Genomic DNA, 15,305 nt, shown 5'->3' with positions numbered 1-15,305 from the left:
CTCATCCTACAATGCTCCGTCTCCACCGCTGGGTGGCGCTGCAGGAAAGAAGTTAGCTGTGAAAGTCCCTCAAACAGGAAAGTTGTCCAGGAGCTCCAACTTTTTGACATTTTTGTGTGTGAAGCCCTGCAGTCCACAGAGCTCACTTCTCCTTTTTTTAGCGGTTTCTCCAGAAGAAGTGCATTCTGGAGCATTCTGCTGCTTGAGCTCCACTTTGGTGCTTCTCAGCTGCTGTTTCTAAAGCAGCGAAACTCTGACCCAAACCTCAGAGCGAGAGAATAACCGCGAACTCGAGCCTTGGCGTTCACCTGGAAGCCGCTCAGGGGGTCCGTGGGTGGTCCCCGGACCTCAGCTTGGAGACCCTCCTGCCATGAGTGTTCATCTGGAGCAGCTTGAAACTCGCGGCCGGGAGTGTGTCTGTCCTGAATCCAGCGCACGGAGACTCGTCTGATCGCTGCGTAAAGGTGCTGCGCGACACAAAGAACCCGCAGGTGTGTCGGATGAAAAGAAACAGGTAAGCGGCTGAGAGGTGATGCAGACGGAATGTGTTACTGTTACACCTTGCATTCATTCACTGATGAGCTGGAAAAAGAACACAATAGGAGGCATATTTGTTGAATGAGGGAGTGTGACTAATGGCTCACCTGTGTGCGCCTTGACCAGTTTTAAAGTGCGTAAATTCCGTCTGCTTTGTTTGAACCGGCTCACATTCACGTGGACTTTAAATGCGACCCATTAGGAACCCACTTGGCCCTCCGGTGAAGCTCGGATAATACGTTTTTGTGATGGAGTGGCGTGAGCAGTCCTCTGTCAGCTGCGACGAAGCCTACTTGGAGGCGCAGAGATGGATTGAGGTGAGTAAGAACTTTCTCAAAGCTTTTCCTCACAGTTTCTGACAGGACTCCCGTAACACCCCCAAATGGGACATAAAACTGGCTGCTGAAAAGTTATCTTTTGAGACTTTAATCCTTATTTATGATGATGTATGATTGTATTTGTCTACTCTAACGTGGAGCTGACTTTTATCCACCGGTGCATTCCTGTTTGAGAGGTAAGTTTATGGCTGAAAGCTGAGCAGCTGCCTCCAAACGCAGGAGTCCCAAATAATAGCACCCTGCACCAGCAGATGTATGGAGGCATGTGTCACATTTGACCTCAGGTCTCAGGTAGCTGGTGAGATAAATCTTTTCTTTAGGAACTAGAATGAGTTGGCCTCTCCGAGCAGTAGCCTTCTTGCCCCCCGTCTTATCTGTACAAGTACATAGCTTTGACCTCATTCATCATTACTATTGGCTGCTGCTTCTTTTTGTCAGGTCTTGCCTAGACCTGCTCCGAAGTTGTTTTTTTTAATGTTTCTGGGACTTTTAACTCTAGTTGCAAGCAGGCAGCAAGGAAAAGTCAACAGAGCTACACACCTACGATAGGCACGGATCAACCCAGGTTCATAAAATGGCATAAAACTGGGGTTTTACTCAAGATTTATGGCACAATAATGAATCAAAAACACGTGTAATGTTTGTGACAAACTATAGAAATTGTGTAATATAAACATTCAAAAGAGTCATAATGTGCCCCCTTTCCTGTGGCAGCCATCAAAATTTTAAAAACCTGCCAACAAACATAACTATCCAGCAGAACTTTCAGCAGCAGTCCCATTTCATTTCTAAAATGTCATATTATCTGGAATTTCCACTCAACCTCAAGCCAAACTCTTTCTTTCTTTTCTCTTAACAAGCAGCTAAAATTATGTTTCCTCATCTCGCAAAGTTCTCCTCCCAGCAGAGTGGCACGGAGCGGCAGCACGGCTCTGACTAAACAAATATTGTTCTAATTTCATGAGGGGTGAATCTGAATGCTTTGGATGTGACATCAGTGTCTCTCACACTTGCACACTGGCCCATTGTAGCGGCTTAGCTCCGTGGACCGAGGTGGGGGCTTGATCTCAGGCAGCGGTGGCAGATTAGGGAGAGGGAGCAGAACAAATAGCTAAAGGTAAAGGACACAGAGGTGTTATGTATGAGAGGGGTTGCCACAGAGGAAATACAAGAGCAATCAGAGCTCTGGCACTGGGAGGAGGGTGGAGAGGGGGGAACAGATTCTCATCAAAGAGAAAGTTTTGTGGCTACTGGATTCTGCCACTGAATGATTAACAAGCTGCTCGGCTTCACAGCACTTTAAACAGAGGCATGTGTGCACGGCGAGGTTGGTGGTGTTGTTAAAAAACTGGACTAAATGGTCTGGAGCCTGTCACATGGACACATTCCTGCATTAGCTGCCATGGCTGTGAGCGTAGCCCCCTTGGAGCTGGCCGCCTGTCAGCACAGAGCGCTGTGTCCTACAACCACACGGCCTGCTGGAATAATAGAGCTCCTTGTTAGCTGAATAGAAAAGGCTTCAAGTGTGACAGTTATGACAATCAAGAACAAGCGGCAGTGTTTGTGCAACTTACAGGTCAGAGGATCGTGGCTGCCTGTAAAGACAAACGGCCTGGTGTTAGTAATGGTGATGTAATGAGGGCTCAAGTATTAGATTTAAATTCAGCGGTTTTTGTGGTTTTGTAAAAGCAAACATGCAGTGTCATATAAATACATCACAAGACACGTCATGACGCTTTTCCTGCACTTAGAAAGGTCTTACCCAGAACATTTGGAAAAGCTCTTTTAACCCTCTTGTTGTCCTCATTTACGGGCATCAAAAAATATTGTTTTCTTGTCTGAAAAAAATACAAAAATTCAGCAAAAAAATTCCTCAAATTTCTGAAAATTTGCAAAACCTTCAGGAAGAAAATTCCAATAATTCCTTAAAAGTTTCCCTTAAAAGTTTTATTTTTTTAAAAAAAATCCCCCAAATTTGGCAAGAAAATTCCTGTAAATATTTTTAAGAAATGAGTAAAAATCTTCCAAAAAATCCTAAAAATATCTAAAGTGATTCCATATATATAAGTAAAACTTTTAATATTCTCTTGAGAACATTCACATAAAAATCAACCAAAATCCAGTGAAATTTGTTGGATTTTGGTTGATTTATTTATTTTTTTAATGTTCTTAAGAAACATTTTTAACATTTCTTTTTTTCCATCAAAAAGTGTTCAGAAATTTCCCAAAAATGTTGAAAATGTGGACATCAGAAGTTTCACTGTGAAAATAGATTTTTTTCCCACATTTTCAAACTTTAAACCGGGTCAGTTTTGACCTGCAGGACAACACGAGGGTTAACAGGTAATCAGCCGGTCTGGTTGGAGGTCATGTAACAACGCAGGCTGGAGTTTGTATAAGATTTCAACTCTAGCATTGATTTTGCTGCTCTGTTTGTGCACATCTGCTTGAAAAGGACCATATTGTGTTGCCCGCATAGTTTGGAACAAAGCAGACGTTCAAAGGTAACACAATCCTGTGGACGTCTTCAAGTTTTGCTGCTTCTCTTGTTGTTGCTTTCGTGTAAAACTGAACCAGATCCAAGGTTCCGGATGGTTTTGGTGGATGTTAGGGAAACAATGTTGCACGATTCTTCATTTTCTTTGCCATTTTATTCTATAAATGATTTGAATCAGGGCTGCAACTCACGATATTTTTCATTTGTAATTATTCATCTAGTTATTATTTTTTAAAAGCGTGTTATAAAATGTAAAAGATGTGTGATAAATATGTATTTTAATATATTTGACCTCAAGTTTAAGTTTTTTGTTTGTTAGTTTTATTGGACAGATGAATGTATTCTGTTTATAATAGTATATAACACAGAAAAGGAGGACGTTTTCCTGAGAGGTTGAAACTAAGCAAGCAAACTTCTTCTTAATTTAATAATATCAGTACATCAGCCTGTTGTTAAAGGTCAGTTCCCCTGAATTAGAAACACAAAGATTAGGACCTCAGCTGGTTTTATCATATCTGGATGGAAATTTCCATAAAAATTGGGCATGAATGGAAGTCTACTGATGATAAAAGCAATAAGAGTTAGATATTCAACTGAAGTGTCTTTTTCAGGAAACTAAGTCTCTGCCTCTCAACATAACATCCAGAACAGGCTTTTAATGGTTAACTTAGGAAAAAATGTTGGTAGAAAATGCACTCCAAAGTACTCCCAATAAAAACTGTAATGTGGAAGGATTACTTACCCTAGACACAGGTGTTACTTTTGAATTTTTTGAGTATGCTTTTGTGTCTTTGCCAGCTTTGTGGCAGTCCTGTAAGCAGCACTCATGAATTTTCTTCCGTGACCCATGCCATTGTGTTGTCCGTCATACTAAGCGATCATTAGTCACCTCACTGTAGCGCCACTCAGGGCTTCTGGGTTTTTTTTGACTGTTTTGATAGAAAGCAATTAGTAACGAGGCCACAGGCATTCAGACGTACTCACGTGAAACGGGCCCTCACACAACAGGCCATTCACCCACAGTTACATGTTGATGTACTTCCATTATTCGAATATGCCGACGGTGTCCCTGCTAATAGCTGGTATGTTTTCTTCTTGAGTCACAAATATCTGGATGATGTCCCAGCTGCCCTCTGATGACCTGTGCCCCTGTCCACCGTGGAAGGAACAAAACATTTTAGGAACAAATAGTAGCGGGGGGGCTGCATCCGCACAAACCTTGAATACAGATTTGCCTCAGTGCCCGAAATGAATAAACAATAACTGTGGTCATGGACCCAGAGACTCCCAAGACTCCATTCTTGGTTCACTGCAATATGATGATTAATTTCACACGGGCTTTCAGGGCCTATAATGACCTGTAAGGACCACATTTCTATCTGTCTTAGTTCGGACACGTTCAGCGGCGCATTCTTGTGGGGAGCGAGGGTGGGTTTTTACAGGAAGGCAAGCTGTTTTTGAAATCTCTGCTCTGGCCTTAAATCTCCCTGTTAAATCAGGGTAGCAGTGTGTTGTTGCAGATTAGAGCTGTTATCCCACATGGCAGGTTCAACAGGAGGGAGAGGGCCCAGCAGGCTTGGATCTAAGGGGAGTTAATACCTCTAATGATGACGATAGAGGAGTAAAGCTCAGTGCCGGTGCCAGGGTGGGTCCCACACTTGAGCTGGGAGATAACATCTTAACTCCCATTCATTCTGATCGCCTGATGTAACTACGATAAGAGGAACAAAACATCAGCATTAAGAACAAACGATGAAAGATGAAGTGATGGTCGCTGTGCTGTTTCCATCTGCGTTGTTTATTTGCATGCCTGTGAATCCCAGCTGCTGCCCCCACATCCACAGAACAGTAGGGGTCAGGATTTCACATGCCAGCTGCACTGCCTGACTGATACTGTAAGGTTTGTTTGCTCTGTGTGAATGTATGCGTCTTGCATTTTGGCAGATTTGCGTGTCTGTCTGTCTGTGTTCCTGTCTCGCATTCCGATTGCATTTGTGTCAATGAAAGAGGAACATGCCAAGATCTCGGTATGCTTTGTACACACTTTGTACACAAAACAAATATTTCCAAACAGATGCTTGATCGCGTTATGCAAATGCAGAAAGACTGCAGACAGCCAGAGTGTGAGAACTTTAATCTTTATTCATCCATTACAACGTGGTGTAATTCTCTTGGAATGATGGGTATTTGAGGCCTCGGCCATCTCAGGTTGCCATGGGTGTGGTCTGAGGTGGAGCACGACATGTTTGACAATAATAATAGTGGCTTCTGTAATTGTTCTGGTTTCTCCTGTCCTCCTCAACATGAAGGCCTGTACTCAGCTATGCCAGTGTTTGTCCCGGCTTTTGTCCCGTTTCTCTTGACAAAGGAAATGAGACAAAAGGCTTAGAACGAGGCACATCTGGCCGATTTGGTTGGTGAGACTCGCCCGACTCGTTCAGCTTTGTGTGTGAGTGTGTGCATGCATGTTGTTGTTGGTGCCAGCTGTACCTGCCTCACTGAACAGTAGCGTGAACTCGTCCGCTCTGCAAGTGAGGTTCATGTTTTCATTTTTTCATATCATATTCACCCAGATGCCTGCTGTACCTTCTGCATAAATGGTACTTTGTTTTGAGTATTATCAGCTCCTAAAATAAAATGATGCACACGCTCCTGCAGCAACTGTTACAGAACTCGCTGTGCAGCCAAATGTAACTGCCAGCAGAGTCGTAACCTCTGCCAGAGAGGGCAGGTTTTTAGCTCGGGTATTGGGGGAAAATTTAGCAGAATATCTCACACACTGACTTCAGTGAAATGCGCTGGAAAGTTCGACGTGTGGCCAAGAAACAAGTGATTAGTGTTTGGTAGGAATCCAGATCCAGTCAGTTTGGAAAGAGTCTTCCAAACATTGCAAGACAGGGGATTTCTGAGCATATTAAACTTACTAGAATGCAAAAAAAAAAAAAAAGTGATCATCCATGTCTAGAAATGTATAAAATAATGTGTTTTTCTGCACATCCAAATGCAGATTTAAACACCTACATTCAAACAATAAGAGCGGTCAAGTTGTTGGAGGAATATTCCAACAAAACAGACCAGGAAGTACAGTGAAGGAGTGGCCTTTAGGACATCAGCCCAGTTTTTTTACAATAATTAAGCTGAATATCTCACACACTGACATCAGTGAAATACGTTGGAAAGTTCATTCTTTGGCCAAGAAACAAGTGATTAGTGTTTGGTAGGAATCCAGGTCCATTATGTTTTAAAAAAACTCATCCAAACATTGCAAGACTGGGGATTTTTGAGCATACAACACTTACTAGAATGCAAAAAAATATTGTATGCATCCATGCATAGGCTGAAAATGATTTGCTTTGATGCACATCCAAATGAAAATTTACAAACCTGTTCTTAAAAAACAAATATACAAAATGCGTAGGACTGGCAGATACACATTCTATATTCTAAGACAGTGTTTTTGTAGGATTTACTAGCTCAGGTAATGAGTGGTCAGGTAGATGATGGACAAATATTCCAACAAAACAGACCAGGAAGTTCAGTGAAGGAGTGGCTTAGAGGATTTCAGCCCAGTTTTGGGTTTTTTTGTTGTTGTTTTTTTTTGTGGATATTTCAGCAGAAGATCTCACTGACTGACTTTAGTGAAATACCCTGGAAAGTTAGATCTTTGGACAAGAAACAAGTGAGTTTGATAGGAATCCAGGTCCAATGTGTTTTTAAAAAGTCATCCAAGCATTGCAAGACAGGGGATTTCTGAGAATACAACACTTACTGGGATTGATAAAACTGTTGTGTCCATGCATATGAGGGATCTTACAGAACTGACAGACATTCACTCAACTTCCTGTTTGTGTAGGTTTAGTGAGCTCAGGTATGGAGTGGTAAACAAATATTCTTACAAAACAGACCAGGAAGTTCAGTGGAAGGCGCAGCCATCAGCAGGAATTTGATATCCCATAACAAACTTACAGTTTCACATGAAACTAATAAAACCAAAGTATTGGTTCCTTCAAGAGCAAAAACATATTGAATTCATGAATAGCTGCATATTTAGAGAGATAAAAAAATGTATAGGCATTGTTTTAAAATGGAGGATGTTGTTTGTTTCTGTGTTTCTACTGTATATGCACATGTGTTTAAGTGTGTAACGCTGCACGTCATGCATGCAGTGTGTGTTTGCCTGCATAATGGCTCTTGGTGTTCCTGCAGCTAGCGGTGGTTTGAGATCATGGGAAAGGCATGAGGCTATAACACAGCGCTGTGTTCCTCCAGATGCTCCCATCGCCTTGTGGCTTGGGCAGTCTGGCTCCAGCACTAGTTTTAGCACAGCTCTCCCGCTTACCAGAAGCTTTTTAGCGTTGAAGTGAGAAGAACCGAGCAGCTTGAAGAGCTCCTGAGGAATACCTGAGGAACTGTACTCAACTCTGTCCCGCTGAGACAGTGTAGGAACTCAGGAGGAAATACCTCTGGCTTCCTCTGCTACTGTTCTCAACATCCTACCTTTCTTCTCCAGCCTCCCCACCCCTCTTGACACACCGCCTCCACCCCTCCTCTCCTCACCCAACCCCTCCTTGCTGTTTTGCTCACTGTTTTTCTATCGCTTGTATTTTTTTTCCAGGCAGTAACCAAGAAAAAATTCGGGGGCAACGACTTCCGATCAGCGCTGGAGAATGGCGTTCTGTTGTGTGAGTAAGTACTCTGCTTTTCCCAGGCACCTCTCTTAAGGCACTCATTCATAAGGAATCCCTCTGCTCTCCTCCGGGTCTGCACTCCGACGTAAGTGTTACTGATATTTCCCAGGCCGACCCCCTGCCGGGTCACTGTTTGTTTGCTGGCCACATAAAGCGAGCCAGTGTTTTTGGAGACGGCACAATAGAGATGTGGTTATTTGATGTTTTCATTGTCAGATCTTCTTCCTGTGGTCTTGAAATGGGATCTATTTCAAGAGGAGCTGTGTTGTCTGTCTGACACATGTTACAGATCTGCGGATCAGGCGGAGTGCTATCTGTGCTTTAATAAGAGCTGTGAGAAGTCATGTAGTGAATGGAAAGCCTCCATCTGAAACCACAGTGGCGAGTCAGGGCTCCCTGCTTTCTCATTAGCCCGGGTGCACCAAGAGTTTTGATGAGTTAAAAGAACAAATTTATCTGTGCAGAATTGGCCTCTGCATTGATTCACTAACTGCTCTTCTAAGAATTGTGGTTTTTCTTAGACCGAGGGTGTGTGTGAGGGAAAGCATCATGTTCCTTTATGCATGTGTATGTGGGCAGCCCTGCTAGATGGACACAGAGATGTGATTTGCACGAATCAGCAGGACGCTGTAATTACCAGCGGCCTGTGCAGAATCTCCCAAACCTCCATTGGCGTCGGTTCAAAGAAGAAGCCATTCATTGTGCTGATCTGAGCCTGACTCCACTGTTTGCTTAATCACAGAGAACAACACAGACACTTTCATTCAATGAGCTGTCCGTGTTTTCTCAAGGAAGAGGAAGGCAGATTAAATCACCTTCACCTAGAAACTCAGCCTCCATCCCTATTGTGTTGTGGTTATCACAGCTTCTTGCTTGGAAAGGAATGTTTAGTGTCGGTCACACACATGATTATATCCTACTTAGCTTCAAGTGTGTGTTATCTTATGGGGCTCTATTGTTTCACTGCTAAATGACAAACCTGAACCCCACTGCCCTCTGCATTCTTTCTTAACATCTATTGTCATCCCATGCAATAGTCTTACACAACCCCATCCGCCCCCAGTCTGCAGCCCTTACAAATTATTTTGCCTCATGTTGAGCTGTTCACCCTCTGAACCTTAAAATATCAGCACAAGTATCCCATTTATTTTAAGCAGAAATGGTAAAAACAGAAAGCAAACAATGGTTCTCATCTGTACCGGGCCACTAGGTAAGTTATTCGAATCTAAGCTTAAAGATCAAGATGTTTCATCAAAAATCATCACGTCTCTTCAAACAAAAAAAAAAAGAGCCAAAAATAAATAACTTGCTCAAGCCAGGTTCATAAAAAACAAAAATTCTTCCTCCTCTGCCCAACCTTAAAACCACGACTGACTCAGCTATGACCAATATTCTGAGACTTCTCAACTGAACTGGGCTGAACTGCAGGCTGTGTTTATCATAGCTGAGTGGCTGCTATAGAAACCAATTAAAAATTGAAGCAAAGAACAATATCTACAGAATGTACAGCCACCATTTTTTCAGGATTGATAACATCTGTGGGCTCTTGGAAAACTGTTGTGCATGTTTTTTCCTTTTTTTAATTTTACAAGGTAAATAATCCAAGATTTTTTTTAGGATTTATGGCATTATAACTTTGTCATACAGCACAAAAGACATCTTTGAATTCTCTCTACCACTAGCTATGGTTGTGTTGTTTTCATAAAGGTGCAGGATTTTATGTTGCTGTGAAAAATGAACCCACAGAGAGTCAAAATGTGACGAGGAAAACCACCCATGAAGTGCTTAGGGTTCTAAGGGTGCTGTAGTTCCACTTTTGTTGCTTTACACTACAGACAATATCCTGTAATACTACATAGCAGATTTAATTGCTGAACAGTGAACATAGTAGTCACATTAACGCCATCATTCAAAGCTGTTTATCTGTAATAACAGTCTAATAATAGAAGCCCATCTGACGTGAGCACTTCTACTTCTGATGATCTGAATCATAGCTGCTACAATTGGTCAGTAAACTGGTAAGTCAACCAGAAATTTTATCTGCAACTACTAAAATTACAGACCTTTTACTGATGGACTGAAAAGCTTTTCCTTATCTCGTGCTGAAGTAAATTCAAAATCCTCAAGGTTTGGACTGTTGATTGAACAAAAAAAAGACATTAGATGATCTTGACTTGAGCTCATTTTTCTCTGTTAAATGATGATAATTTGCTGGGTAATTGGTGATGATATTATTAATGCAGTCCTCCTCTGCACCATGATATAAAAATGTGGATCCACTGCTTCAAAAACACTTCCTCCACTGCTAACAACCCCAAACAAACGTTGAATAAGTGAACGTCAGCTTCGATATTTTGCTGCTAATCCTGTAAATTTGTTTATGAATGTATGACTTGTAACTGAGTAACACGACTCATATCCACCTGTAAAGGACGCAGTAGTACTTTTACTTAAGTAGGAAGCTGTTTTTTTTTCTCTCAGACCTGATGCAGTGTTTAAAAATGAATATTATTATTGGGGATTTTTTTTCTAACCTCTTGGACTATAAATCCCTTTCAAAACCCACCAACATTCCACTGCCTCCATCTGAAACCACTACTGTTTCCCTGAGCTGATATGTGGTTATTCAGGGTTTGTTTGAGGTTGTTTTGGCGTTGCAGAGGGCCCGGTCCGTTTACATCACGCTGCAGCACTGGCGATTTACTAAAGCGAAGCCAGGTGGCCGCCATTAAACGAAGTCGTAAACACACAACACGGAGACTTTGCAACACGTTTTGTTCATTCCTCGGTAGTTACGCCAGCCTAGCCAATGACCAAGAGCTTTCACTTCCCCTCTGCCTTCCCTTGATGTTCTCCTGCTTTCATTCACAGTCTGATCAACAAGATCAAGCCTGGTCTGATCAAGAGGGTGAACAGGCTGCCCACACCCATCGCTGGACTGGTGAGTGGGCTTCTCTTTTATTTAATTGCATTTTTTATTACCTCAACTGCTCATACTAGCTTCAACAGGTTTGCTATTCTATTTTTTTTCCTGCTTGAGTGATAAATGTTGAGTGTTAAGCTGTGAGCAGAAGCAGTACAAGGTGCAGCAGCAGCGACTGAGCTGACTGGTGACAGGTCTGAGGCTCGGCTGCCAGCGAGTGAAAAGTGTTTGCCTCAGTGACCTGTCGCTGCTCATATCCATCCACACTAATAAGTTCAGCCAACGTGGAGCTGCTTGAAAGGCTGCACTCGAGTTCATCCTAAATATGACATCTGCCATGCTTGCGGCTGCCATCAATCATTTTGGACAAAAAGTCTTTGTGTCGGAAGGATAATTAGATTTTTGATGGAACGTCAGACGAGAGGGGAAAAACCCTCAAACTTTCCACCTTTTTCAGGTTTAGCGGCGTCTTTAGATTTAAGCATCCTCTAGCTGAGGCCTTTTGGGCCACAGTGGCTTCACTAGATGTTTTGGGAGTGTCTGCAAACAAGATCTTGGGAAGTAGAGGTTTGAAAACCTACCTTAAACCCATCCCTCACAAAGCTCTCTCTTGTGGGAGTAATTGAGTCCAGCTGTCTGGAGGAATTATAGAGAACCCCAACTCTAACCTAAGCAGTCTGAGTGTGTGTTTGAGTGTGTGTGTGTGTGTGTGTGTGTGTGTGTGTGTGTTAGTAGGATCTCTAACGCATGTTTGGTAAGACAATGACAAGTTGGCAGTAAAATAAACAGACTATAAACATAGTATTTGCACGACCAAACGCTGTGCCACCATATCAGTGTTATGGCATAAATCACATTTCCTGCCAGTTTGTTTTGGACCGTTGCTGGTAGAACTGGCCGGGCACCTGCTGAGGTAATGAGTGTCTCCTCCATCAGTAGCACTTGTGTGGTATTTCCGCGACTTGGACGCCAACCTGAAACCACCTGATCATAAATTCTCCCGCAAATGCGAAGGCTTCTGGTCGGCCCGAGGCGATCGGTTACTGCCAACCACATGGAGAAAAGTGAAAGGCTCTCCAAACATTACTCACCCTCAGTCCACTGTGGGAATAGCTTTTCTCCCCAAGTAGTCAAGTAGTCCTGCTCTATCTCTCATCTCTATAAATAGCAATGAGTGCGATCTTTAGGTGCTGGGTGTTTGACGCTGGGGTTTAGCTGCGCTTTGGTAAATTTGTGAATGAACTTAACATTCATTACACAACAGATTACTACATGGGACTTATCTTAGGATATGTGTCAGAGACTAGAAAATGTTTTTCTTTCAGTGTTCTGATTTAAAAGAGAGACTAAAAAGAAAAATGCCTTGCACAAAGAAGAGGAATGTTGTCGGTTTGTAATGTAGCTGCAGTGTGACTTTAACCACCGCTCAGTGAAAGGCTCTTTGCAAACATGCCTCATTAACACTCAGAAACGAACATTTTCTACCATTACAGTTACCAGTGTTGTTTTGCTGTTTGAAAGATTTTCAGCACTCTAAATCGATACCAGCCTCCAGCTCTGGCAAAATAAAAAGCCCAGGGAAGGAAAAGAGAGGGGGGAAGAAGGAAAAAAAACATAAATCTTTGGTTTTGCAGAATATTTAGCAACACTGGCTCCAGACCCGGAGCCTATTCTTTGGTTTCACTTGTGTCCAAGGGAATGTTTCTCATGTCAGCACACTTCTCTGCCTGTTGCTGAGCGCTCAGTGAGCTGTGGGTTCGGGCCTGGCTCTGCTTTTACCGGTGCTGGGAAAGAAAAGGCAGAAAGTCTGTGGGGTGAGGCTGAACAGTGGCCTGGATTTGAGGCTGGAGTAAAGTCAGAGGGAGGTTAAAGATGACTCCGTTGGCCTCTGCCCACCATAAATACACAGTAATTGGCACGCTGCTGCATACACCAACTCCCTGGTGAGTTGAGGTAACGGGGTGGGGGGTAAACGGACAGTTTCAATTGCCCTGGGGGTGTCTTTAAGTCATCTAAATGTCTGTGTAATCATCTGTGCAATGACAGGCATTTCACCATGTTTTGTTACTGTGTTTGTGTTGTACGGGTGCGTGTTATGACTGGATCTGACTTTTGGGATGGGAGGGCCCTTTATTGGGCCCGTTTGAGGAGAGGCAGCATTTCAAGTATTCCATTTCCTCTTCGGTTTATTGTCACAGGATTTGAAAATGCGTAGCCTGATATTTTAACCATAGCTTTCGCCTGCCAGGGGTCAGTTAAGGGTAATTGCAGCGTATGCCCGTCTCAGACAGAGAACGCAGCGAAAGAAATAGAGCAGCCACAATGTGAGCGGTACAAACGAAGATCCTTTTCTACCAGATCGGACACCTTAAGAGTCAAATCTTTCCCATTCTCGGTGTGAAGTGCTTAAATCAGGGTCCTCAAGTCTGCATGAGAGGATTAGAGGCTGGTGGATGGGTACAGCATATTTAGCAGGATTATGTGCAGGCACAAGTCAGCATAACATTCCTCCAGCATCATCATCATCTGTGCATGTTCTGGGACCGACTGTTAAGGGGGCTTTTAGTTGGCTCGTAATGCTCGTTACAGTCAAGCAACTTTCATACCTAATGATGTTAATTATGATGTCATATTTGTCTTAATTCCATCAGCCAGGGCTTACGGTGGGAGATCCTTCATCATTTCAACAATAAAGTTTGGTTTTCCTGTGTGGCCTGCTTAGATTTTGTATTTATATAGTTGTAAATTAGATTCCTGCTTAAGTTGTGATTGCAAATATACTTGTTGCTTCAGTTATGCTCATAGTTTCCATTCTGAGCCCCACTTATGGGTAGATTTAGACAATAAAAGCCCTTAAGTTTCAGTAAATATCATGGATTATGATAAAAGATTTGGGTAAATGCTAATAAAAAGTCCCTAACTGTTCACTTTGTTTAGCAATGCTGTAGTCACTAAGAGCAGTTTTTGCAGATTTTTCTCTATATGTTAATTAAAATAAAAAATCAGGGCTATATTACATTATGTTTAAAACACATGTAGCTATGTTACAGCAGATTGTGTCAGAATACAAAAATTCAATCAGATATTTATATGAAATTTAATTATGTTCGGGCTGTCTTGTCTGTCAGCACGTTCAGGTGAGCCAAAGTAAGCGAGATGTCATGTAGACTTAGCTATTTATGACTGTGTACATGCTGTACTCACTGAAATACATGCTCATGAATTTAGTTTCACTGAAATGTACACGTGAGCCATGTTATGTGGCCAAATGATGGGAGAGAAAAAGGTGTGAGAACAAGCTTCCCAGTGTGGTTCCTGCGTAATTAAATGAATTACTCAATCCGATTCTCAGGAATCACTCTGGAAAATTGCATTATGAAATCTATTACAGAGACAAAGTGAATATGGGAAGCTCTGTACTGTGTCATAATGTATAAAGAGTGGCAGCAGCACTTCTGTACAACAGGTGGGAGGCTGATTTATGGCTCGTATGGGTCCAAAGTGACCTGTAGAGCTCAGCCAAGTACAGTCAAGGGCCAAGCAAAAGCTGTTAGTGAGGGATGTCTGCACTGAGAGGTCAGCTCTCTTCTACCATTTGCTAATAAGCATGTTTGCCATTTAAATATAGAACAAGCAACCCCTTAATTATTCCAGTCCATGTTGAAACCATGTGTAATTACATCAAAACCCTCTTAAGCAGCTCCGTCCCAATGGGAAGCTCCAACTTACAAAACAAGACAGTTGGGATTACAACTGGAAAAGTCGTAACAGAGGAAGGGAATGGCGCTGCTGTGGTCGGGGATTTGTTTGAAATGCATGGGATGTGTGTGTATATTCATAGGCCGTAATGTGTTTTCGCTGCCTTGCGTTACACTCACACATCTGCGCAAATCATGTGCTCGCATATAAACTTTATGCAACGCAAACGTGGTTGACACGGTGTGGGAGGAGGAAAAAAAACACTCCCATGTCCTCTGAGGTTGCTTCAGGGAAATATTTGTCAGTTTCTGTCACCCGACCTCATGTTTCATAGCAACCGAAATGTGTCCAAAATACTTCACCACGCCACAGATTCCACAGGTATTCTCGAGTTGAAGGGCTTGGCATAGAGAGAAAGAGAGAGAGGAGGGGACAGTTTTAGGGTGTGAGGAGGAGGAGGCGGTGGCAGGCTGCTGTGTGCGTCACTTTGTGCACTCGCATGGCCGGTTGGGTGGGACTTGTGCAAAGCTCTGATGTCATCGTACCTGGTTTGGCTTTTTTGTCCTCACTCTAACCCGGCCCACAGGTAGCGCCGCTGTCACTCAGCTCCTGTCAGGGCAGCC

The 15,305-nt window shown here is 42.8% G+C and overlaps 1 protein-coding gene across 11 annotated transcripts in view; it reads left to right on the top strand.

The window, feature by feature from the left end:
- The first annotated feature begins 376 nt into the window (after positions 1-376).
- lmo7a (LIM domain 7a) overlaps positions 377-15,305 on the top strand; it is a 56,253-nt gene continuing 41,324 nt past the window's right edge. For all 11 annotated transcript variants that reach the window (XM_023280614.3, XM_023280862.3, XM_023280782.3 and 8 more), the window contains exons 1-4: positions 377-514; positions 740-854; positions 7,988-8,058; positions 10,932-11,001. In XM_023280614.3, coding sequence (XP_023136382.2) covers positions 786-854; positions 7,988-8,058; positions 10,932-11,001 — 210 coding nt within the window. In that variant the 5' untranslated portion in view covers positions 377-514; positions 740-785. The remainder of the gene's footprint in view (positions 515-739; positions 855-7,987; positions 8,059-10,931; positions 11,002-15,305) is intronic.

The sequence above is a fragment of the Amphiprion ocellaris genome, chromosome 11, assembly GCF_022539595.1.
Source record: "Amphiprion ocellaris isolate individual 3 ecotype Okinawa chromosome 11, ASM2253959v1, whole genome shotgun sequence".
In the NCBI taxonomy this organism is placed as follows: domain Eukaryota; kingdom Metazoa; phylum Chordata; class Actinopteri; family Pomacentridae; genus Amphiprion; species Amphiprion ocellaris.
This window is presented reverse-complemented; position numbering and strand designations above follow the sequence as displayed.